This window comes from Seriola lalandi, unplaced genomic scaffold (assembly GCF_002814215.2).
Source record: "Seriola lalandi dorsalis isolate HSWRI2012SDOR001 ecotype SW California unplaced genomic scaffold, Sedor1 jcf7180002054553, whole genome shotgun sequence".
NCBI lineage: Eukaryota > Metazoa > Chordata > Actinopteri > Carangiformes > Carangidae > Seriola > Seriola lalandi.
The window spans coordinates 211,099-236,006 of record NW_019525106.1 but is presented as its reverse complement, the minus strand read 5'-3'; the positions used below and the strand labels follow the sequence as shown (position 1 = coordinate 236,006).

At 42.4% G+C, this 24,908-nt stretch overlaps 1 protein-coding gene across 3 annotated transcripts in view; it reads left to right on the top strand.

The window, feature by feature from the left end:
* Positions 1-15,430: 15,430 nt before the first annotated feature.
* The window catches only part of hipk2 (homeodomain interacting protein kinase 2), a 72,295-nt gene continuing 62,817 nt past the window's right edge, over positions 15,431-24,908 (top strand). For all 3 annotated transcript variants that reach the window (XM_087176401.1, XM_023415481.2, XM_087176400.1), the window contains exon 1: positions 15,431-16,144. In XM_087176401.1, the coding sequence (XP_087032527.1) occupies positions 16,126-16,144 (19 nt within the window). In that variant the 5' untranslated portion in view covers positions 15,431-16,125. The remainder of the gene's footprint in view (positions 16,145-24,908) is intronic.

Below are 24,908 nucleotides of genomic sequence, written 5' to 3'. Positions count from 1 at the left end.
TGTGACTATTTAAAAACACCTACGCACCCACGGGCAGAGTGTAATGCACTTCAGGCTCCAGGGAGAAGCAAAGTCACTCCATTTATTAATGATATCGCTTCAGCTCAATATCAGTTAAAACCCTGAAAATGGATACGAGGTAGCGCGGGATGAGCGAGGCAAACAGTTCTATAAATCCTCCTTTCACTTCCTGGAAATGTTGTTGGTATCAAAGAGCTTTCTAAGACTGCAGGCATGTCTGTAAATCATACAGAGAGGAGCAGAGCTGTTATAATTGCTTTTCAATGCCTGTGATGCCCCACCGGATTATCCATGTCATAGCTTATTGCTTTTTTATTGTTAAGTGCCTCATAAAAACGGCATCGATACATGACCATTGATTTGTGCACAGCTGGGTAAGCTCCCCAGATGAACATACATGATGCACAAGCACACACACACATACACACAAACACACATGCAATGCAAAGACAATAGGATGCCAGGCATCAGATCTGCCTGAGACCCCCACACCGGCCTACTGAAACACAGGGATGAGTAAAGGGATACAGATGGACAAGAGAGAGGGAGGAGAGAGAGACTGAAAAAGGAGGGTGGGGGTGTTGGAGTGGGATGGGGACATGCCCCCATGCTGCTGGATGCCACACGGGGCTGACTTTGAAACGTAGCTTCTTGTCACAAGTGAACAAGTGTGTGTGTGTGTGTGTGTGTGTGTGTGTGTGTGTGTGTGTGTCTGTGTGTGTGTGTCTGTGTGTCTGTGTGAGAGATAGAGAGAGAGTGAGAGAGAGAGAGTGCATGTGTCAGTGTTTGCACTGTGGAGCACTGTCTGTATTAGCTCAGCCCCGGTTCCCACATCCTGGCTGGTGGTCACACAGTTGCACCACCCAACACACACACACACACACACATACACACACACACACACACACACAAAGACACAAAACACAGGCTTATCACAGAGAACAGAACACTCCTCTGATTAATAAGCTATGGCACTGCAGAGTCACAAGCCAAAAGAATCTGCTCTAACCAAATCTGGTTAGCTCCAGGCTGCAATATTCCCCCAAAATGAACAAAAACTAAACAGAGCATTGATCTTGCTCCTCATAAATTGAAGATGACTTTAGTCCTGGTAAGCTTATGGGAAACCAGATCAGATGAGACGAGCTTGGCATATCCAGCCTGTAACAGTTGAGTTCCAAAATCAGCTCACCCAGAAACCCCTCCACTGCTCCCAATCCTTTATCATCGAAACCTACTGGGGCACGAGTGAGAATCTCAGCTATTATTCAATTGCCAGCTAAGCATGAATATTAATTGTTTTATCTAAGCAAGGGCCAATCTCCTCACCATAAAGGACTAGATGTTGTTCATTACTGTCACAGAGCTGTCTTCATTACAGAGACGTGTTCTTACAGTATGCGTACATGTGCGTGAGCGTGAGCACTCAGTCGGTGTTTATCTCAGACTATACCTCATAGTTGTACATGTCTAGCATTCCTCTGTGTCACATCATCGGATGTCTAGAGCAATCAATCAAGAGAACCCATTGTGCCTCACAAAAAGCCAATGAGCTGCATCAATAACTGAGTTTGCACTCCCCACCCATGAATATTTCCCTAATGAAACAATCTCTTAGCACAACACTGGCCCTGGAAGTCAGAGGGAAAGCATTTTTTAAAAAGTTGTACGGCAACAGGATTGTCTGTACTGTCTGTCTCTTTCTCTGTCTCAAATAGGTTCAATTATAATGAACACAATGGAGAAAGAGAAGGGAAAAATTGAAAGAAAGAGAGAAGAAGAGGAAGATATGGGCCCGCTGATCGATGTGCTGCTTTTTGTCTTTTTGCATGTAAGCTAACGACGTTAACAAAAGGCCGACTGTAACCCATTCACTCTAATTCCCATCCCCCAAAGATGCAACAAGAGAAAGCAATGGGAGAAAATAATGGCCACATTCACTCCTTCCAAACATCACACATGGCGGAATCACAGTAATGTCCTCCCTCAAGCAGCCTTCATTTCCATTAAGACAACATATCACTCCCCGGTCCCTATTAACCCGGGGACCCGGGCCTTCTTGAGCTTGCACTAGCTGGAACACTTTGCACCAAAAACAGTGTGTTCATCACTTGGCCTCCCACTATTGCCATTAACTCTGTGCTAAGACCATTATTTAAACACTGAAAGCAGAGTGAGTAATTTGGAGCAACGCAGTGCCAGCTCCGACGTCTATTCTATAGCCACAGCTGCAGTGTGTAGTCTGGAATCTGTCGAGGGGCCAGTAAGTGACGCTCCATTGAGCCTCCACAAACAACACAAGACAGAAATGAACCACTGAGGCAGGAGAAAAGAGAGAATGATTTTCCTCTAAAAGAGAGAAGACGGATGACAAAGCAGAGTGGAGAGGGAGGAACGGACGGAGAAAGAGACAATGGAAAAGGAGAATTGTAGAAATGAGAGAAAAATGCTTGTGCTTGTGATTTATTAAGTCATATGTTGGACATATGCACCAAGGAGGCAAGTGTGTCAGAAAAAAGACACACATGCCATACCTACATTTCTACCTCCCTATAGCAACACAAAAGGTGCATGTGACCCTTAATCCGTATGAATCACATGGATCCCCCCTACCTGTGCCCTCTCTGATTTTCTTGTCCACAAGCACACACACACACACAAAAACACAGACAAACACACACATACACAGCACTGTGCATCCATTACCCACAGAGAGCATCAACCACCTCAACAACAACAGCGATATTTACAGCCAGGCCCCCCAGGGTGGCCGGGTTTCTTGTCACGAAGCCGGCCCTCTCAGCACATACACAGTACTGTAGGTGACTTCAATGATCGCTACCAGTCTGAGAGAGAGAGAGAAAGAGGGAGAGAGAGAGAGGACAGCTATTCTAGACTTCAACAGGAAGCAAGACGCTGGTGTGAATCCCACATCTGAGGCACTTCAGTCCTCGAGAAACAATAACAGAGGCCCGGCCTTTGACGTCAGCGCGGTCGTAAAGGCAGAGACGAGGCTGGAGATTAACAGGAGCTCTCTGAGGGGGGCAGACCCTCTTCCTGTTGCTAGGAGTGTCTCATCTTTTGATGGCTGGATGTTGTTAGAAAAGAGAAATATTTAGAAAGAGGGATGGAGAAAGGCAGAAATAGGGTGAGCTGATAATAGACTGTTCTCTGTCAGGTCAGATTGTTCTTTTCAGGTTCCCTTTTAAAAGGACTTATTGTTCATTCAACCATTCAAGGTGCATGTGCCTCTTCTAATCTATAGCCATAACACATAAAAATGAAAAGCTAGCGTCACTGACCGTTTTGAATCGTGTCATTTGCTCATCAAGGAAGTAACACTGTGAATGAAATGTGCTCAGTGATATGACAGTGTGTGATACAGATGACTCGTCCACTGAGCCTCTAATTAAACAATAAGCATCTGCCAGGTCAGCCAATGACAACACAAGTCAAACTGCACCTAGAGAGCGGAAGGGCAATGGAGCTGCAGAGTCAGCAGATATGCCCACTGTCCACTCTCACTGTGATCCACACGTGTGTTTTTGTGTGTGTTTGTGTGTGTGTGTGTGTGTGTGTGTGTGTGTGTGTGTGTGTGTATAAAGTGGGTTGCTTTATGATGCACAGTCTTTTGACACCTTAGCAGAAGCTGCTGACTCTCGTGTCAGAGCTTCAGCCTTTGTGAACAAGAAGAAATCCTGATTATTACAGTGGCTGGAGAGGCGAGCAGCTCATCCTCTTTAGAACAATTACTGCACAAACAGATGCGCAGATGAACTCGTGTGTGTACACAGGGGCGGAGGTATTATTTTAGACATGAGGTGGACATACTTGGTTCAAAGCTAATTTTTTTCCTGTACAAGCTTTACATGATTATCACGTTTAATTAGATGTTAAAATGTGTCTTAAAACAAGATAAAAATAGATGCTACTACATTAGGAGATTTAAATGCATAACAAGTAACCCTTTTCTATCAGTTTTTTTTCCCCCCTCTCCTCCTAATTACACCAGAAAACAATACAGCAAATGCAAAGTAATGGGGATAATTAGAGGAAATACTCAAGGTTTCCCCATTATTCCAGATAGATTCCCTGATTATCAGCCCGCTGATTGGATGAAGACGCCGTAGCTAGAAAACAGAAAGCAGAATGTTTGTATCCCTGTCTCCTACAATTACTGCTTTGCATTAGTGGTTTATGTTCAACAGCAACTTTCAGTAACAAAGCAGAAACTACAGTGAAGGTCGTTTGCCACTGGTGATGCAGGCCCATCCAGTCTCGTTTGCGTTTAAATTATTTAACCATGAATTTTAGCTGAACCTCAAGAAAGTGGTTTTGTAGCCTAGCTATAACCATACTTTTGTTCCCAGGCATGGAACCCATACAGAAGGAGTATTCAATTCAAAGAGACATTGTTTTTTGCAGTTTTCATAGATAAATTTAATAGCGTTTATATACTGTGATAATAAAGAAAAAATACATTTTCCCAGAACATATTTCTTGCTAATTGATTCATAGGCGATTAAGCTGAGTGATAATCCTTGCTCCTTTTATTGGCAGAAGACCAAACAGTGAAGGGTGATTTGCAGAAATTTATAAGAGAACAATTTAAATTGCAAGTAAAAATATTTCTAACAGTAAATGTCACTATGCTGTAAATAGGATTCAGTATCATTACCAGCCGTGACAGTGTGCGAGCCTATATGTGTGTGGCATCATGGCAACAGGAACTAGCACAGAGGCAGTCTTGAGTACTTTGGCAGGTGTTGATATGTCTCTCTGTCTGTGGTCAGAGTTTTGTCACTGCAAAACTGTGCAAGATACAGTGACGAAACTTTACAGGTGTGTAGGTGAGATCAGAATAAAGGTCGAGTTTGAAGATGGGTGTGGTCCGACCCGTGAGTATTGTGTACTCATGCAATAATGTTGTGTTGATTGCTGGGCGTCGCGGCTGGTGTGATCCTATCACACGATGGTCTCCTGTTTTAGCTGTCTGGTCTGTGCACAATCAAATGACGCTCTTAGCTGTTCCAACCGTTAACGCTAGGAATTCAGAACAGATAAAAGCTAAATAGCCCTAATGACATAAGTACTGTGCCTGTCAACAAGCTAATTCTGAGCCAAGCTAACTGTTGCAAAGTTGCCCAAATTTGTCCACAACTTTAGCTTTACTTTCTTCCCGCCGTGTTTTGCTTCTTCCAGCTCTTCTTTCTACGCTTTTTATTGGCAGTGTGATAAACCAGATTTGATAGTATTAACATACACTGTACTATAGCCTACATACTGTATAACATGACTGATTAACAATCATATGTGCTGTGGTTAACTCACTGTTTTACTCTACTTGTTTGCTAAACATTTTCACTAAGCTACCTCTTTACATAAAAATAGCTGTGTGGATGTAAGTGTGGGTTAGTGACACTTCCTCATAGCCACTGGTGAGCAAATATCTGAATTGCATTAGACGACGAGTGGGTGATCTGCTTTGCATTTCTGGCCCTTCCCCATGTCCCTTCATGTCCATTTTGCATATGACGGAGAGACAGACGGAGAGAGAAATAAACATCCTCTAACAAACCCCTGTCCACATCAATGAAACACTCCTGCAGACTGGTGGACAACAAAATCTTGCAACTACTCACGTCAGCAATCAGTCGACTCAGATTTGCGGGGAAATATCTCTGCACAAGCCCACTGCTGATTTCAATAAGTAACTCAGCCGTGATTTATAGACTTAATCCCCCACAGGCAGCATGTACAGCCAGCTCTAATGAAACACATTGGTTTGGATGTGATCTGAAGAGTCCAGATAGCTGCGCCATGTGGAAAAGAACATATGGATCACTGAACTCCTCTCCAACATTCCTGAACAATCTGGACAGGACATTGAGCGTTTTATCACCACCAAGGACTCAGCAGTTAGACTGCGGAGGCATCCAGCTGCTTGTTCCCGGCGGGATAAGCATCCTATCTGTCTTCTGGAAAAAAAAGGAATAGACCTATTGCACATTGCTACTGTGAAGTCATGTTTTGTAACTTTATCTTAATCATAGTTGATGACCCTTTATCCTACAGTTTGCAGTGGATTTAAAAAAATAAAATCTAATTTAAAAACGCTGGAAAGTCTGGCAGTTTGTTTTGCCAAAACACAACTTCATGACTGCATTGAATCTCACTGCCACATTTCAATAACTCTGTGATGATAATTAATGTAACTCAGTCCCTTACAAAAAATAACATCAGCATCATCTTTGTCTTTCTGACCCATGAGTCACTCTGTCCATGAGCGAGAGGAGCCATTTGGATTAGCAGAACAGTTTAAAGCTTACTTGTTGTGAGATCATCTGAGAATATGTCATCAGTTCCACTCGCAACCTTGGGACCCTGAATGGACCCTGCTTTAGTTACACAGCGTACTGGAGAGCTTAAGTGATTAGCTACCATTAGAGCATTTTATAGGAGAGAGGAGAGAAGAGGAGAGGAGAGGAGAGGAGAGGAGAGGAGGAAAGGAAAGGAGAGGAGAGGAGAGGAGCGGAGAGGGGATGGGATTATAGTGGTAGTCACTGTGCCATGGGGCATTGTATTTCAGACAACATTCATCATGGTATCAGCTTCCTTATTATAAGGATTCAGTGTGGGAAGACACATGTGGCATGCTGGCTAAACCAAACACTGCCCTGAGCTGTAAAAGCTTACCTCCATTTTCTATTTTCAGAGCAACAAATGCCTGTCTATCTCAGTAAAAAAAGATATGTACCTATTTGTATATAAGGTTATACTGGGCACAGGGGTTGGCTAGTTTCTGGCAAGTACTACAAACAGGGCCTTGTGTCATCTTCCTTTCTGTGTATCCCAGACATCTCTGATGAATGACAGTTACATGATTTAGAATAGGTTTAATGTGTGTTTACTGTTTCACTATTCAGAATTCAACTGGTTCAGAATTCAACTGTCATAAACCACCAACCCTATATGTTGTACCACAATAATCTTTATACAGACTCCAGCAGGTGTCACTCTAACATGTGATCTCCAATACAGACGTTGGAGCTGCAGCCACCAACTACACCGTGCTGGGACTGTTGTGTGGGGCTGCAAGAGGTGGGGTCAGTCAATCAGTCATTCAGTCACTGCTCTGCCTCCACCACAGAAGAGTTCACCGGAGGTTCAACCCTGCCCAACAGAGGAGTGTGAAACCCAGTCTGCCTGCCACACTCTGGACTGCTGAACCCAAGCCCCCAGGGGGGAGGAAATGTTTTCTCCTTGTTGCTAAAAAAACGACCCAGCCTCTGTGTTTGTGTGCGCGCATGCGTGCGTGCGTGCATGTGTGTGTGTTTGCGTGCGTGCATGCACGTGTGTGTGTGTGTGTGTGTGTTTGTGTGTGTGTTAAACTGGATTAGCTGAGCGTTTAAGACATTTTCAGATAACGATCATTAACGCTCTTTGATGGCTTTGGCAGGAAGACCGTGAGAGCATTCATCTCAAGGAAATGGAAGAGAGAAACATTCTTTCTGTGAAAACGAGGGAAGCTTTTTGATTTCCCAGGGCATGCACAGTTTGTGCTATTCAGTATGTTCGACAGGAAAGAAACGGTGGTGCATAGACCTGCACCACTTGAGAAACCACTGACAGGCTGCGTTTCAAGGACACAACCTTTAGTTTGTTTTGCTGAGGAGTGAAGTTGAAACTGTGGGCGTAATTCTCTATTTGTCTCTGGACTTTGACTTCACTGAACCCTGTCATTTTTAATTTCGGGGGCACAGCTGCTTTCAAACATCGTGGTTTCATACAATGTAAGCTCATGTATACATCTTCAGTGTTCTGTAGCATGTAAATCTTCATTTATGCTGATAGCAGCTTACATAACTTCCACAGCAGCTGCAGCTTCACAGGCAAACATGAATTTACATGCTCTGGACGCCGTTTCTCTTTATCTCTGTGACTTTCTTTGTGTACACGTGTGCCTGCGTGCCTACGTGCGTGCGTGTGCATGTGTGGGTGTGCACGAACATGTGTTTGCGCAAAGGTGCACATAATAATAGCACAAAAGGGAAATATAAAAAACACCACTTTTAGTAGTTTGATCAAAAGCACTGTACACAGTTCCTTACCAGCTGAAGGAAAGTGCTACATCTTGGTGGTTAATGTTCGTCCCACAATAGAGGAGCTGAAACCTGGTGTGTTCTCTTTAAGGTACACCATACACAGCAGACACTCTGCTCGCAAATAAGGTTTGTTTGTACGGTTTTCAGAGCGAGAGGAAGAGCATAGCACGCGCTGCATTTGCCTCTTTTCTCTTTTTTCAGTTTTGTGATCAATTGTGCAAGGCAGCGGGGAAATGCTAATTCTGGCTAATGTGTGTTGAAACCTAGTTAACTTTGTAAAGACTTCTCAAGACTTAAAGCCCTGAATTCCCCTTAAAGGCTCTGTCTGACATTTGAAACCCCTGCTGGCATGCAGGTTCGATTTCATTTTCAGGGGTCAAAGCCAGAACCTTGTAAAATAAAGTTGAACAAATGAAAACTGTGCACAGTAAATATCTAGAGTAATGTGACGGAAACTCACCAGCAACAGGTCTGTACTTTTTACTGGCTTGTGTTTGACATGACAGCCAGAGGTTATGATGGGACAGTGAGGTGATGGGATGTTGCCTCATCCACAAATAGGAGGTGACAAGAGACGGATTAAAACAACAACAGGCGGCGGCCAACATATCCTGACTTCTAGTCTCTCACATGAGTGCAATTCCCACAATGCAGCTTAATAGCATCTTTCATTAGACCTTTCTTGCCTAATAAATGCCCTCATCTTTCAAACCAGTTCATCATGCAGGCTTACTGTGAAATACTTGTCCAACAAGTCCAACTCTTACTCAGCTCTGACTCTAACCACTGACCCTAATAATACCAGATACCAGAATAATACCATTTCCTCAGAAAAAGAGCTTCCTCTGAAGCCACAGAAACCATAATGTAATTCACAGACCGAGTGGTACTCTCCCGTGATGAGTAAACTGACCTTTATTGTAAAATCAGTGAAATGCCCCTTTAATTTGAAGACACCACTTCACAATCAGTGAAAAATCAACCCTCTAGCCACTCAGTAGTCTATAAGATGTTGTATATGCTTTTGCTTATGTAATATGTCTGTTACCACTGGTAATCTAGCCCTAATGTTGCTCAGACAGGGAGCGACTGTTGGTTTCCATTGAGAGGTTTGGGTTGTCTCATTAAGTGGGACTTCCACTGAAGGCCACAACATGATTCATGTTGTGCAATGTGGACTCAGCAGAAAAAAAAAACATGAGCCTATAACTACAGATTTGTATATGTAGGAAGTTTTATTGTTGCACAATTTGTGTTTACAGGAACAGTTTGTACTGAATGGTACAGCATGGGAAATGCTTTTGTTTTGTTTTTTTATATACTTTATTGTGTCGGTATGCGCCACAGTGCATACATAAACAATTGAGTGAGTACTGGTATAGATTTTACTGATCATAGTGTATCCTACAGACATCTTCCTAGATACTTTATATACATATATATAGGTTAGGCTTAGGAAGGTTAGGCTTTCATATTTCATTAGCAGTAGGCCTGCTACTGTGACTCCTGTTTTAATCTTTGATGCTCTCGTTCTGCTGTCTTGCTGGTCAAGCTGGTGACCTATCAAATTACGGACAAAAGACTTACCAAATGAGCATCTTCATCATAATGAAGCTGCCTCGGCCTTACAGAGCAGGATACATTGCTCCTACTCTGACTGTCCCGGTTTTTGTAATGACCAGAATAGAATGAATGTTGTCCATTCTATCAGGATCAGTGATCTCATTTACCAACTTAGATAGTGTCAGGTCATCAAAGTCCCTTAGAAAAAACAGCTCGGACCAACAAAAGAGCAGCAGCTACCTTTAGCAGGCCTTGGCTGGTTTTGTCAGTTGAGCTCAAGGGCCAGAAAGATGAGGAAGAGTTTGACTGACGTCGACAACCCACTGGCCTCGACACTGGAATACATTTAGAAATCAATTACAGCCTCCATTATAAAAGAAACAACCTTGAGTCACACACACACTTGACACACACGGTGGGGAACCTGTTGCATATATGTAACTGCAGACAGATGGAGTCTAGATTAAAAAACCAAAGAAAAAAAAAAGGATCGCACAACAGAAAAAATCCGAAAGAGCTGTTTATACCGGCCGTGTCAGCATTTTCAAGGATGACTGTAATGAGTATGTGGTGAGTCAGCTATTATACTTGAAGATTATTAGTCATACCGTATCTAACCAGCAACCTCTTACTACATCTCTTTGGACTGTGCTCAGAGGTTGATTTGTCTCATGCAGAGTAGTTGGGTTGGTTTCCAAGACAACCTGTCAATTATTTGTTCCTGCAGCTTTGTCTGAAGCCTGCTAGAGTTCTCACTCTTCCCCTCCACCGTGACCCAGGAGGCCATGACAGTCCCATCCTCAGTAACACTGTGTCAATGATAAACCTCCAAAGACCATCACAGGCTGAGCGGCAGCAAGAACAAGCTGCGCACAGAAAGGCACACATAGACACAAGACAGGACGTTGCAACACAAAAAGAATATTTTGAGAAACATATTGCTGAACACTCAAAAAATAAATGAATTTTAGAAAAAAAAGAAAAAGAAAAGCTATTGAGTGTGCTCTAGATTTTATAAGGCATGGCAAATTGCTTGGTTGTTGAGAACAGAACTGCATGCATTGGTGCGTGTGAAGCATATGGGATAATCATTTACAGCTTTGGGTTGTAATTTATGCGGCTTGCTTGTTGTTAAAGAAATACCGTAGCTCAATCAAAAAGGTAGTCAATGCCAGAATCATTGTCAAAGACAATTTTAAATTCTGTTTACTCTGCTAAGATGCTTGGTAAACCACCGGTTCTCACAGGCAGGAAAAACATCACAATCATACATACCAACAAAAACCACAAAACGGGTGTTGCACAAAAGAAAATACAGCTTTTGTCTGGGACAACATAGATAGGCTTGTTTTCATAGATGGTGCTTTATATTTCCTCCTTTTAAAGACATTTTACTCATAAGTGTTTTGTCAGGTGTTTATAAGAAAAATAGATAGCTCTTATATAAATGGCTACCCTTTACTAAGTTAATTATAAAGCTCAATTGTCATTGAGAGGAAACTCATAAAGTAATCAGAGCTTGTAATGCTACAGCTGAAACATGTTCATGAACACGATATCTCACTCGTACAACTGGTAACATTGAGTTATAAGGCTGATAAGATGCAGTCATCAATAAAATGTCATGGTTTAAGGCTTTGTTTTGTGACCTGTTATAATTGTGATGTCACTAACATACGAATATGACTTTACATAGCCAAAAACATTCCATTTGTTATGTATGACAACATGTTGGTTGGGCAACTGTACAAAACAGGAATTCACTAAGCTCTTACTCAGACATGTTATTTTTCCTCAAACCAGGGCTGGATAAAAGTGATTTTCCCATGGAAACGTCCACTTAAGAGTCAGTGATGATGTCATCCATGTCAGTGAACCTAGAAAGGACCCTAATTCTTATATGTGTGAAGTAATAATTGGACCTGTGGGACTAAACATCGGAGTACAGCGGTTAGGGGTCGGAATCAGCACACAGGCTATTTCAGTACTATACAAGAGGTTAGAGGTCAATAACAACTGAGCATGTTTTCCACTGACACGGGGGAGGCAGAGGGAAACGAGAGGAGAAATGTTTGGACTCCTTGGCTTCCCTTAAAAATCTCTCTTACAGGAGTGCACGTGCCACCTAAATGAACACAATAAAAGATGAGGTGATGTATTCATATAGGACCACCTACGTAACTTAATCATGCATATAAGAAACACCTGAACGAGAATAAGGCAATAGAAGATAATGAAAGAGTGGTAGCCTACAGGATATGAAGTGCAAGTATGGGGAATTGCTGTATAATAATTGAGCTGAAATGGGCTACGTACTGTATATACCATTTCACTTCTTTCTCATTTGGCACTATGCATGTATTATGCATGTCATTTATTTTCATATTGTATTAGCACTTAACGTCTGTTTAACTCCATATGGTCATATATGGCCATGTGGTAAAGTGTGTATGTGTCCTCTAAGTCTGCAGGCTGCGCTCCGTCCCGTCTCAACACAAACAGGTGCATCAATATTCAGTAGAACTCAGTAGTGAGTAAATACAAGCTGTAAGTCTCTATAATTACAGTGGTTTTGATTCTATCTGCTGCACATGTTCTTTTGTACTTAATAACAGTTTATAGTCTTTACTCAGTCACAAAATGTGGTATCATATAACAGACTGAAAACAAATCTTACCAGGAGACTGTTGTTGCAGGTGACCTGGGATATTTTACCCAAAATAATTAAACAGTAAAAATGAGAAACGAGGTCTTCACAAGATACAGAGTGATTATACATATAGTTTAATAGTGTTACTCGCTTTGATGTTTGATGCCAACACACTGTACACATTTATTTGATCAACCATGTTTTATCGAATTAATTTGTGTTCCATTACTCAATTAAAACCCTTATAGTAAAGGTAAACTACTACTATCACACAATTATTCCTATTCTTCTCAGGGATGTAACATATTTGTGTTGGGCTGTGGTGCAAATGTTTCTCTTGAGCTCTCACCTTCTGTCAGACCGTGACATTGAAGATGGACCACATCAACCTGTGTGCTATTGTCACTCTGGGATTTGTAGTTCTGGCCGGTGAGCTATAATTGTCCTCTATGATGAACTTGGGAGGGGAGGAGATACATTAATTCAATGTCATTACCTCGGACCGTCTGTCTGTCCGTGTGTTTGTTTGTTCACCATTTCATCATCTGGCCGTCTGTCATGCACAATTGCTTCGACACTGCTGACTGGATTTTAATAAAATTCGCCGCCATGATCAGCCTCTCGGGATATAGTGAAAATTACACTGATTGGCCTAAGTGAGGTGCTGTAGCAATGTTTTAATTACCTGTTGCACACCTTGTTGACAAAATCATCCAAATTTCCACAGACTGCAATGCAAAACTCAGGGTTTTTCTTGTGTATTTTTTGTGTATTAACATTGTTTCTTTCTGTAACAGTAACATGTTACAGTTGAGATCCTGGTAGTCCATTTTTGGAGAGCAATACCAACAGTCAGATTGAGTTGTAGAAGTCCCCAGTTTCACATAATACACTTGATGGGAAGTGAGAGGTGAAATTGAACTTTTAAATTATTTCCCAAACTGTTGGGAAATGCCTTTTGCAGAGCTACATCCTGGTTCCACTTTGCCCTAGTGTGCACTTTCATAGCTGAGAGTAGACACTGTTTTGCAATACAATGAAAACTGTGATAAACATGTTTTTTAACCTCCAAGTAAGTGGTGCGGTTTACTTTATGGTTAACCTGGCGAGCCAAATATTATTAATAGGAATTAAGGATAAAAATATTAATCATCGGGAGAACTGGATTGTAAGGAAACATAGAGGAAGAGGGGAAGGCTATGTCTCACTGCTCCATTTGATCATTGTTATAACTGGACTGGAAGGCCTAGGGGAGGCACAAGACTACAGCATTTATTTGGTCCTATTTATTTTCAGACTTGCTGTTTGTCCTGAGCGGATGGGGGTAGGGATGGCAAGCATAGTGTTTAAGTGCCTCTGTACCACACACTTTCCCCTTATGAGGCTGGCAACTTCTCCATCGCTGCTGTAAAGCCAGCAATTAAGAAACACCAACATTATCAGCATTTTTCCTTATTGCATAAATTCCCATTACAGCCCTGCACAACCTGTTTTTCTGTTTACTTTCACTTCAATGCAACTACAGACATGTTGCTGTTTATATAAGCATTTGCATGATCAGAATTTATTGGATTAAGGACATCTGTATCTTCTTCCTCACTCTTATGAAACTCTCATGGAAAAACTATAATATCACTGTAAAGAGAAGAAGAATATCATGTTAAGACATTGTATCACACTAAAACACAGTTCGTTAATAATATAGGCCTTAGGATAAGAATGCTTATTGTGGTCTATACTCTCAGTATTGAATAGGCTTCTACATATCGTTAGGCCGTGTCTTACACCCTATACTCTCAGTATTGAATAGATCACCACAGCAAAGTATAGGGCCAAAGCAAGTCCCTATAGGAACATGCTAGTGTTTTTTGTTGAGGAAGTAGCATTAATAAACAATGCCTTCCTGATGGGAGAATGGCATCAGGCTACTTGGGGTTTTAATGCTAAACAAATATAAGTCTGTACACCCTGTGGGCCTCTAAAGACCTAATTTTGTGAATGTCCATCAGTTACGTCATCAAATCACAGGCGTGCATTGGTCAGCGCTATATGATGCGTGTGCATGGCTGCAAGCCGTGTGACATACTTAAACCGAATGAGTAATTGCATAACTCCGCAAAGCTGTATGGCTTGGAACATGCACAGTGTCCGCTAAAGATAGATCATCCAAAGATCCAATCAAAGATAGATTGTTTTTTTTCACACGCACAATGTAACTTTGAGAAGAAATATTGGTGCTTTATATCACTTTATGTTTCTTTCTATGGCAGTGAGAACAAAACATTTCTACGGCTAGCTGCTTTTTAATTTATTTTCAGATTAGTGCACTTTGGCAGGCGCGAGAGGCTGACATTGCTCTGCTCTCACACACGCCCACATGTCTAAATCGACATGTTTAATTTAGAGGTTGGTGCGCACATATTGCTGTGAGTGCATTTTAGGGTCGCTGGTAAATGACAGATTACTCACATTTGTGTGAGCCTATGTAATCCGATTCCGCTCCAGTTCATTCTGTGCAAATCTCATGTCGTCATAATGAAGCCTACAGTAGGAGCGCTCCAGCCTCACTCAGGCATGACCAGACGCACGCAGAGCCCTCCAACCCAGATGCACTTTGCACAGCGGTGAATAATGTCAACAGCCGTTTAACAGGCAGCGTGGCACAGCCGCAAGTCACATCATGTTCAACTAATTACACCCAGGTAGCATTAATTAGCATATTTTGTTAGACCACTTGTCCATTGGTTTTTTAGACTCTTTGCGTCCTGCTGTCACAAGATAGCCTGGCTGTTATTGCTGTTGATCATGATGTTAAATAATCATAAAATTACACAGTTATTTAATGCATTAGCATGTATTATTTTATATTAAATCTGATTTTTTCTTATCTTAGTGTAGGCCACAGTTTCAAAATGGCACACGAAATATTAAAGTATATTTAAACAATAATTGAAATCCAACTGTATCTATTCCTTAGTGAAAAAAGAGAGAAAAATTAGAAATATTACCTGCCCCCTCCAAAACATATACATAACGTAAACAATTATATATATGTGTGTGTTTTTTTTTTGTTTGTTTTTTTTTGCCCCTTTGAATTTTATACCTTATGTGATGCATTTGAAATACATCTGTATTAAATGGTTGATCTACTTTCTTCCTTTTTCTTTCTTTCTTTCTTTCTTTCTTTCTTTCTTTCTTTCTTTCTTTCTGTCTTTCTTTCTTTCTTTCTTTCTTTCTACTTACGGCTACACACTGTTCTTAGTTTTTTTTTTTTGTATTGTATTGTACACAATGATCATGATGATAATGATGTTTATCACTTGTATAACCAGCCACAGACCTGTAGTATTTGCTGTGGCTCCAGACTGATGCATCTCCTCGTCGCCTCCCATCGACTCGATCGTCAATCGACTCTCTCACTTTACACCAAACTCGCTGCGCTCTGACCACTGCAACTTTTGCAGAGACTCCTCACTCCACAGACATGTCGCACAATAGCTGAAGTAAACCTGTCATCGTGGCTCATCCTGTGAGCCTCCAGAAACACACCGCTGGTGGGATTTGACTCGCACAGCCTCTCTTCTGTCGCTTCCCTCGCATTGGACCCTACGTTTGAAAACGCCTGGATATGAATTATGAGCATTTTCCTCACTAATGAACTGGGCCAGTAATGCAGGAGACCACGGCGACTCTCTCATCAGTGTTTCAAGATGGCAGATTTTTATTGAGTTTTAAACAGAAATCTCGCTTTATTTTTTGCCATGTATAACAGAAATCCTTGCACCGATGGCCCCTGTATACGAAGGTAAGATGCTTTTGAAAATATGCTTGTTTTTTCCTCCTTTCCTGTGCGGGGCTCAGCCGCTGAACCTACTGTATCAATTGTGGTACAATTGAATTGCGGCTGATCGCGGAGGGAAGAGATGCGTTGCACCCTCTCCTCTTTCTGTCCAAAAAATCCTACAACATAGGCTATATCAACATTATATTCTCCAAATCCACCACAAGCAGGCAGTCACATTCCCTGCAGCTTTGTGCGTTTGTTGGGTTCTTTTTTTTTTGGTGACAGTTCAAGAATATTAGTAAATGCTCCGTAAGATTGTGGTGGCCAGTCTGAGCTGTATACGTTTTAAAATAGCAATGTATTAAGGTCAAAGACAAGCCTGTGTTTCACATACAGTGATCTTCATGTGCACAGACACCTGGAAATGTTGTGTTTTGCCCCTGGTAGAAATGATAGCTGTGCTTGGAGAAGGAGAGACGGAATGAAAGAAGGTCGGAGACCGATCGGTCGGGTCTCGGCTCTATTCACTCTTCATTCTTCTATCTCCAATGATTTCACATCAGTCTGAAAGCTGACCGACTGTAGGTGCTTCACTGCCTCTGGTGCATTGATTCCTGTGTTTTATTTTTCTTCCGCAAACGAAAGGCATGCTTAAATAATACAGCACATTCGCTATCGCTGCAGCATTGTGGCTGTGACTAATCCAATTGAGAGAATGCTACCCCGCATGCTTCTCTACATTATTTGCTGTCACAAATGTTTGGTTGTGTTTTTTTTATACTAAAAGAGTAATTTACACTCAAACAATGTGTTTGCTCTGCATTGTCGTTGTAAGGTGGGTTATAAATGTAAAACAATGCAAGCGGCCCATTATAATCCGTGCATGATCGAGGTCTCTGAATGGCCCAACAGCAACTACACAGATCATACCAATAGGTTAAATGGTGTAATTATAACAGGGACATTAGTATGATAGATTTTTCATGCAATCTTCTGTTGTATTTTTGATTGAATTCAGCTGTAGTAGTGTGTCATTCAGAAGTACTGTAGCTTGTGGAGATGCTCCTCTGACATCCTACAATAGGACAGATGACCTATAACAGTATTTACAAAGTAAACAGAGAGTCTACATGCTGATCAGGAGCTAATGCAAACTGACAGGCAGCATAAAGCAAATGATGACCCTTGATGTTTCCAGTATTTATTTTTGAGCAGCCTCATGTTTAATGTCTTTTCTACTCTATAGTCCCTCTGCTGGTATTAAAGAGAACCCCCCCCCCCCCATTCAGAATTGCCATTAAGAAAGAGGTACTGAAAAGTAATGCTTTTAACACATTTAAAAGTGACATTATAGAAATATCAACAGCAAAAGTGGGTCCTAATAGGAATATTAAGGTTGAATAATAGCCTGCTATCGAAGATACAGTATCATAAAGTACAATGAGTGGGCAACAAACTCTTCACTAAGTGCTGTTATGTCCCAGTAGGAATATTGTAGTGATTCTTCATTATGGGTGTTGAAGCTTAGAGGCATAGCTCAAGACACCAGCATTTCAACATGAAAAAGAAAGTTGAAATGAGACTCCTATGCAAAAGGTAATTAGTGTAAATTACATTCTCTGGCTTTTCCCTTCACCGCGGAGAAGAGGAGAAGGGAAGAGAAAGAGGCGGCAGGGGGAATTAATTACCTTGCCTGTCCTCCTCAGTGTTGGAGAGGGCTGTTACGTAGAGCAGTCATGGAAATGACCAGTGTCTCCGGTGGAAAATAGCTTTGGCGGGGGGGCCCTTCACGTAGAATTAGACCGGCTATTATGGTAATTATTCACCCTTGGCTACAGGGCAACTAATAACTTGAATCTATATGATTGACTACTTCCTTTACGGTAACAGCTGAGTTTGTTGTCATGTCTTTGTTTGTTTAAGACTTTGGTTTCACTTGGTTTCATGATTATTCAGAATAATTTTTATTATTTGGAATCAGATTTCCAGCACATCTAATTGTGGTCATTGTGCTTGTCTCAGTTTGTGTCATCTTCCTGTTGGTTCTGCCTCTTTTTTTTTTCTTTTTTTTTCATCTTTTTTTTCCATGTTTGCCTTTGGTCCTTCTTGGCCCAGACAGAAGGCCATCAGGCAGGCCTGCTGGCAGGCCGGGCAGCAGTCTGATCACCCTGGGAGCTTGGTCTCATAACCCAAACTGACACCTTGATGGATGTCTGATGAACGGAGCAGTCCAGCAGCCCCCAGCTGTGGAAAAGCTAATATTCAGACACTGCCAAACCCTACCCGCCTGCCCTCTTGCCCGGCTAGATATGGGTGTTGTTGTGGTGTGCTCATGCATGCATGTGCATATGTCTCTCGTGTGTGTTTGAGCCCGTACACACATGTGCCATCACCCGTTTGTAGGGGAGGCCTGCGAGAGGATTAGACAGCTGCAGAAATGGGCAAGAAGGCAACTTCATTTGCAGATCTGCCCCTCACAGGTCAAGCAGTACTATTCCAGAGAGGATTCATTCATTCCTGCCTGGAAAAATGAACAGAGTATGACTCAGAAGCTGATGATGACGATGATGATTATGATGATGATGATGATGGTGGTGGTGGTGGTGGTGGTGATGCTGCTGCTGACAGGCACTGCACCATCACAGGCAGATTAATGTTTTATCCATCCACACAGCCATTATGAGTTAATGTGACCTTGAATTACCTCGTGGTTTCCAGGTATGGGGAATGCACCCCCGTCCTTGTTGAGGGGAGGTTACTCCTCTGAGGGCTGAGGAAAAGACAGACGGACAGAGAGAGCAAAACTTTCTCACAAACTGCCCTCAACTCCCTCCTGTCACCCTCCCTCTTCCCCCTCACGCTTGTTTGGAGCTGCTTGATTGATATCTTCCTCACAGGCCACGACCCGCGCTTAGAGTCCAAGGTTGCAGCTTTTTTAACTTTGATTAGAATTGCAGGAAGAACCCTGGGGGCCTTTGGGGGGCCATGGCAGGGCCACACCCCGTGGCAGAGAAGGGGGAATTGAAGAGGGTCTTTCTTCCTGGCTGTTTTGACAAGCAGGGTCATGTGTTTAGCTCTTCACTGTCCACAGTGGTGAAGGAGAAAGGGCCAGGGGAGGGAGGATAGCTAAACAGTCGGTAAGAGATGAGGTGATAGTTAAATAGCTCGCTGGAAAGAACAGCCATCACTCCACAAATCCAAGCAGGTGCCATTGTGAATGTTTATTTCTTGTTTTTTGCTTTCACTCAGTGTCAGGGCTGATCTGTTTGTTGACCTGATGCATCGCCTTATGACTTGTTAGGAAGGCAGTTTACTCAGAAAAGGTTATGAAAATGGATAAGCTGTCTTTACAAGTATCGCTTTTGCATTATTCAAAGCTTCCTATCTGAAAAGAAAAGTGAAATCCAGTGTTGGGGGGATTCTTTGTGCTATTGATTTGTTGGAGCATTTAGTGGAAGAAGCTGAGGCTTTGGAGGGAGATAGAATGTGAGTTTTATGTGAGATGAGATGTGTGTGTGTGTGTGTAGCTCTGCATTGAAGGCGGGGGAATATGTGAGCTCTCTGATGTGCTGAAATAGTTCACAGGTGTGATCTGAGGGTTTTGGAAACAGATGGGGGGGGGGGGGTTGCCTGAACTGAAATGACAGGTTAGTAGAGGCCAGACGGACACAGGAGGCCCGGCGTTGAATACAAGCTGACTACTTCTGGCTATTTCAACAGGCTCAACTTTTCATATAGTCTTTTCAGCAAATTTCTCTGGAGTAAAACTGCCTCCAGTACTCCGGCACATCATTCTTCTGGCCTCTATTTTGTTTTTTTTTTTTGCATGGAGGAAATTCAATTGAGATGCAAGGGGGACTTCGCAGTTCTCATTTTCTCTTCAGTCAGTAAGCCTCCTGTTTTAGTGCTTCTGCCATATGTTTCAGACCTTTCTCGGAAACAGCTCTGAAAGCCCGGCTCTGAGGTCCTTGAAGAAGGAGACCACATCAGTTGCTGACATTAGTTGGTTTTTATCGAAGGGGAAAAGGGAGGCAGGCTGGGATGGAGCCTCAACCCTGTCGAATGCTTACACAAGGCATTTCCGTGTTGGTTGTCATGCATGTGTGAAGGCCCTTTTTTCCCCCTGCACTGTTGTTTCACACTGTGTATGCTGTCAGCTTGTGTGGAACAGCTGCCTCTGCCTCTGACTAGCAGTGTAACGACTCTGGGCTCTGTTAGGAGGGCTTTAGCTGGAGTTTCGTACGGTATTAAGTGTAACATGCACAAATGAGGTATATGCACAAAACTTGAAACTTGTTCTTATGTGATGGCACAAAAGATATCCCAGCCTTGACTGCTGGCATCAACACCATGAACACACTCAATCCACAGCATTTAAATGACTGGAACACTGAATATGTCATTTCTTTTCTAAATGGATTTGTATCACTTTGGAAACAATTTTCTGGCTAAAATAAATAAATAAATGAATAAAGTTCACCTCCTTGTATTTGACGATCAGCATGAGAAAAAAAAAAGATGAATATCCCTCTTAGATTTAAATAACCTCCTCTTGCTAAAAGTAATGTAGGAACCTCTCTACAGCGAGGATGAGAGTAGCATCTGTTAAAAAGTACGATGCTGAGAATCTCTGCACCTTATGACACATCCAGTGCTTTGATCCGCTATGAGAGCCACGGTTCACACAAAGGTTCACATTTTACTGCTTCTCAATACAGCACAGTGAATAAGGCCTTTTGTTAACTTGGGCCTGTTAAGCAATAATTACACAGGGATTCCTCGAGCATAAAGGGCACTTTATATGCTGAGGGTGTAAATCATGTTTTTTTTTATTTTTAATATGTGAATAATATTGCACAGTGCAACGTGAGCATGATCTGCATTTTGCTCGCATGCCATATATTGCATGCTCACTTTGCAATCTCTCATCATCCGCCAGTGACCCCCGCCAATTTCCCACCCCCCACCCCTTCGTCTTATTGCCTCGTCCCATCACTAACCCCCCAAAACCAAACCACTGGCTTGTTTTTGGTGCACATTGTCCCAGGTCTTAATCCTATTGTTTGTAATAATGTCCCTGGCATACCCGTCCGTTTGACATCGCACTCTCTGGAAGAGAGCTGGCGCTGCGTCACATCGCACATGCACACACGAAGCTCATAAAAAAAAAAAAAAAAAAAAAAAAAAATAGAAAAGAAAAAAAAGTTGGAACAAAGCTTTGAATGTGGTGCAAAGACAACAGATGATGTAAGGTGCTACAGCTGGATGGTGAGGGCAACTGCCACACTCACAGCCACTTTATTTAAACAAAAGATCCTAACCGTCTCTTCGTGTTACATGAAGCGCGGAGTGAAAAATGGTTTGCAGTTTTTAATCAAGCCTTTCATAACCTCCACATATTTCCTCCTCTTCTGGGGAAAAAAAGACAGGATGGGAGGGAGCGAGAGGGGGGGTGTTTACAGACAGATATTAAAATAAGCAGAGAAGAAGTGAATTACACAGTGAGATTAGGCCACTGAGGTTGAGGTTTAAAGGGTATATGCACAGACACACCTATTGGCTCTACCATGAGTGGCAAGCCAACATGGACTAAGTGCCGCTGCCAGCCCCATCACCACTCCTGGCTCCGGCCCCTCTCGGTCATGGAAGGGAAGTGGAGCGATGGGCGGCTGCTGGCGGCCCCTTCACAGATGGCTGCAGGTACAGCTCTACGCTTGGCTGATAACCAAGGACTTCAAAGCTCAGACGAGTGCTCAAACCCATTTCTGTCCAGAGCCAGGAGGCAAAAGGCACAGAGCAGAGAAAGGAGGCAGCTATAGACAAGGACTGGGGTCATCAAAAGAGTCAACAGGCATGGAAATGAGCAGCTTTAGTCCTTTCCTTTTCCTCCACTCCTTTTTTTTTGTGCAGTATTTGTTCTTATATTCTTGCTCAGACATTCTCCACTTCTCATCGTTTTGTTCGATCTTTTCAAATTTTTATCGACATGCTGCGTGGTTATCATTCTTCTATGACCGCGAAAGCAGACACATCCTCTCGCTAGACAGAAACAGAACTAAAATGTGATGGTCATTGCTACAAACAGTGGCTCCTCCATCTCAAGTGATTTCTTTTTCTCTTTTTTTTTTCTTCCTTAATTTGCTTCGCTTAGGAATCCCGTATTCCCTGTGAAAAATCAGTTTCAGTAAACCAAGAAGTTCCACATCAAAAGGAGCAGGAGGTGGAAGTGACAAAAGTGTATGCTTGTATAAAAAGATAAATCTCTCAGAGGTTTAATGAATTAGAGTCATGAAATGTAGTAAAATGGTCTCTGTATGTACTTAATATTCACATATGTAGAGAAAAACGATTCCTCCATTTCTGCCGAAGGCTTAGGAATAAGCTTTTATGAGCTCTTAAGGGATAATGTAGAGAGGGATGCGATGTTAAAAAGTCATTGATTCAATTAGACAATCCAGTGGCTCCTCTGCTCTAATAATGCTCCAGCACTGACATGACAAAACGCTGTATGTCCCAACTTGAAGAGATATTTCCTCACAGCTGCAATACTGCTGCATGAACATCTCGGAGGACATTTAGTAACATTTAGTTGCAGCATAAATGAATGGTTATGGTTGTTTAACGGCACTGTGATCCTTTTATCAAGAAACTGTAAAATTTAGGATCTTTAGAAAGATTTGAAGTGTATATTAAGTTTGCTATTCCCATTATTTTATTCTGAAAGATCTAATAAAACCCTCTTATTTTAATGGATGGGTGCTGAGCTTTGAAGAACGTTTGTGCTAAAAAAAACCCCAAAAAAACCCAGAATTAATAGTGACATTTATTACTGGAAATGTTCCTCATGCGTGTCTCATTTAAGTATGTTTAAAGTTTAAAGTATGCATTCACAGTAAACTTATTAAACATAATTCAGGAAGAGTAATAGCACGACCTGTTTATATATTTCTGGGCCCGAGTGTGTTGCAGCATTAAAAAAAAAAAAAAAAAAAGAAAAAAAACAGGTTGCGCACCTTTTAGATCCACTCCTCACTTCAAAGCCTCAGGCACATCATGGCCAGCCAGCAGCTCTCTCTGGCAGCCTTTTGAACTGACCCCTCCATTCAGCCTGAGAGATGGAGAGGGAGAGGGAGAGGGAGAATGACAGCGAGAATGACAGAGACTGAAAAAGTGAAGAAGGAATAGAAGGGAGGGCGGCAGCGAATCCGGGTTGGAGAGATGAATACCATCTTCTGGAGGCCCCAGGCTTCAGGGGCACCTCCAGAGGTCAGGGGGGTGCTTGTGTGTGTGTGTGTGTGTGTGTGTGTGTGTGTGTGTGTGTGTGTGTGTGTGGAGGGAGGGGGCCGTTTGGCGGTTAGTTTTGTGGGGGTGGGGGGGTTGCTGGTTTAAAAGGGATTTCGTAGGTGGTGGCAACAGTGTTGTTGGGGGTCGTAGATCTGAGCCCTCGTCTCCTTTAACCTGTCCTCCCCCTCTTACATCTGGGATCAGCGCTGTCCAGCAAGGCGCCCGTCTCCTCGGCTCCCCTGACAGAGCCAAGCAGCTGCTATCACACACAAACACGCTCCCACCCCTCCATCACTTTTTTTTTCTTTTTTTTTTAAGAGAAGCTGGCCCAGAAAAAAGGCCAAAAGTTGACCTTTAGCTACGAGGACCTGTTCTCTTTCCCTCGCTGCTCCAGAGTGGTCCAGGCCAGGCCAGTGGTTTTTATCTCGTTAGACTTGTGCGAGACGGAGACAAGTGAGCGAGTGAGCTCTGCACTTAAAACTTAAAGTGGCATCCGTCTCAATCAGATCCCAACATTTTAATAGCACGTCTATCTTCATTCACAGCAGAGCATCTTACAGTATGATGAATAATTATTTACTGACTGACTTCCCACAGCTCATCTTTTCCATCTGTTAAAAAACGCTCTCAGCTACTACTGAAGTGGGAGTTTAGAAACATCCGAGGCCACGAGAACACAACCAAGCTGGCAAATTCTTAAAGTAAATGGATCTTGTTTCATGTAGTTGACTAAACAAAGTTTGCCATTATGTGTATAATTGTAAAACCAACAACTCCTGTCCTCCTTTTGTAAGTGTTTACCTTTTATGCAAGCCAGTTCAAATGTGTACTTCCCAAACACGGCCACTCAGTGTGTGGGTGTTAAACTGATGGTCAGAATAGCCATTTCCTGCCTGGTTTTGGCTGCTATTTGTGACTGTGAGGACACTGTAAATATAATCGGCTAAAGCCATGAATTTCACGCTGAATCAGACGTAGAGGGCTGAGTTGGCTCGCCATATTTATTACCTCAGCCGCTGCGGCCAGAAGGACTCAACAGCCATGTTTATGACACACTGTCAGTTGGATTAAGGACACATATGCCTTGCTAAATTTGTATGTGAGCACATGTTTGTGTGTGTGCTATAATCTCTTAAAAGCTGCTTGAATATATAGCCTGGTGGGCCTCCTCACTTTGTCAGACAGAAGACAGACGGAATGAGAGAGGCTACAAAAGGAGAAAAGCGTAAAAAAAAGATGAAGATGAGGAGAGATTAAGGGATTAAAACAATTTATTAAACATGCATATGGATGAATCACCTGCAGTATGAAGGCAGGAGTGCATGTGGAGGCATTTTAGAGGGAGAAAAAGGCATCTGTAGTTTAAATTAGTCTGATCTACGGCCCTAATAGGCTCCGAGTAGCAGCTTCACACACCCCACTGAAATATCACACACTCTTGTCACCTGGGGAGGCATGTGCACCCTATTTGATAGTGGAGAGCACTACGGGGGGGGGGGGG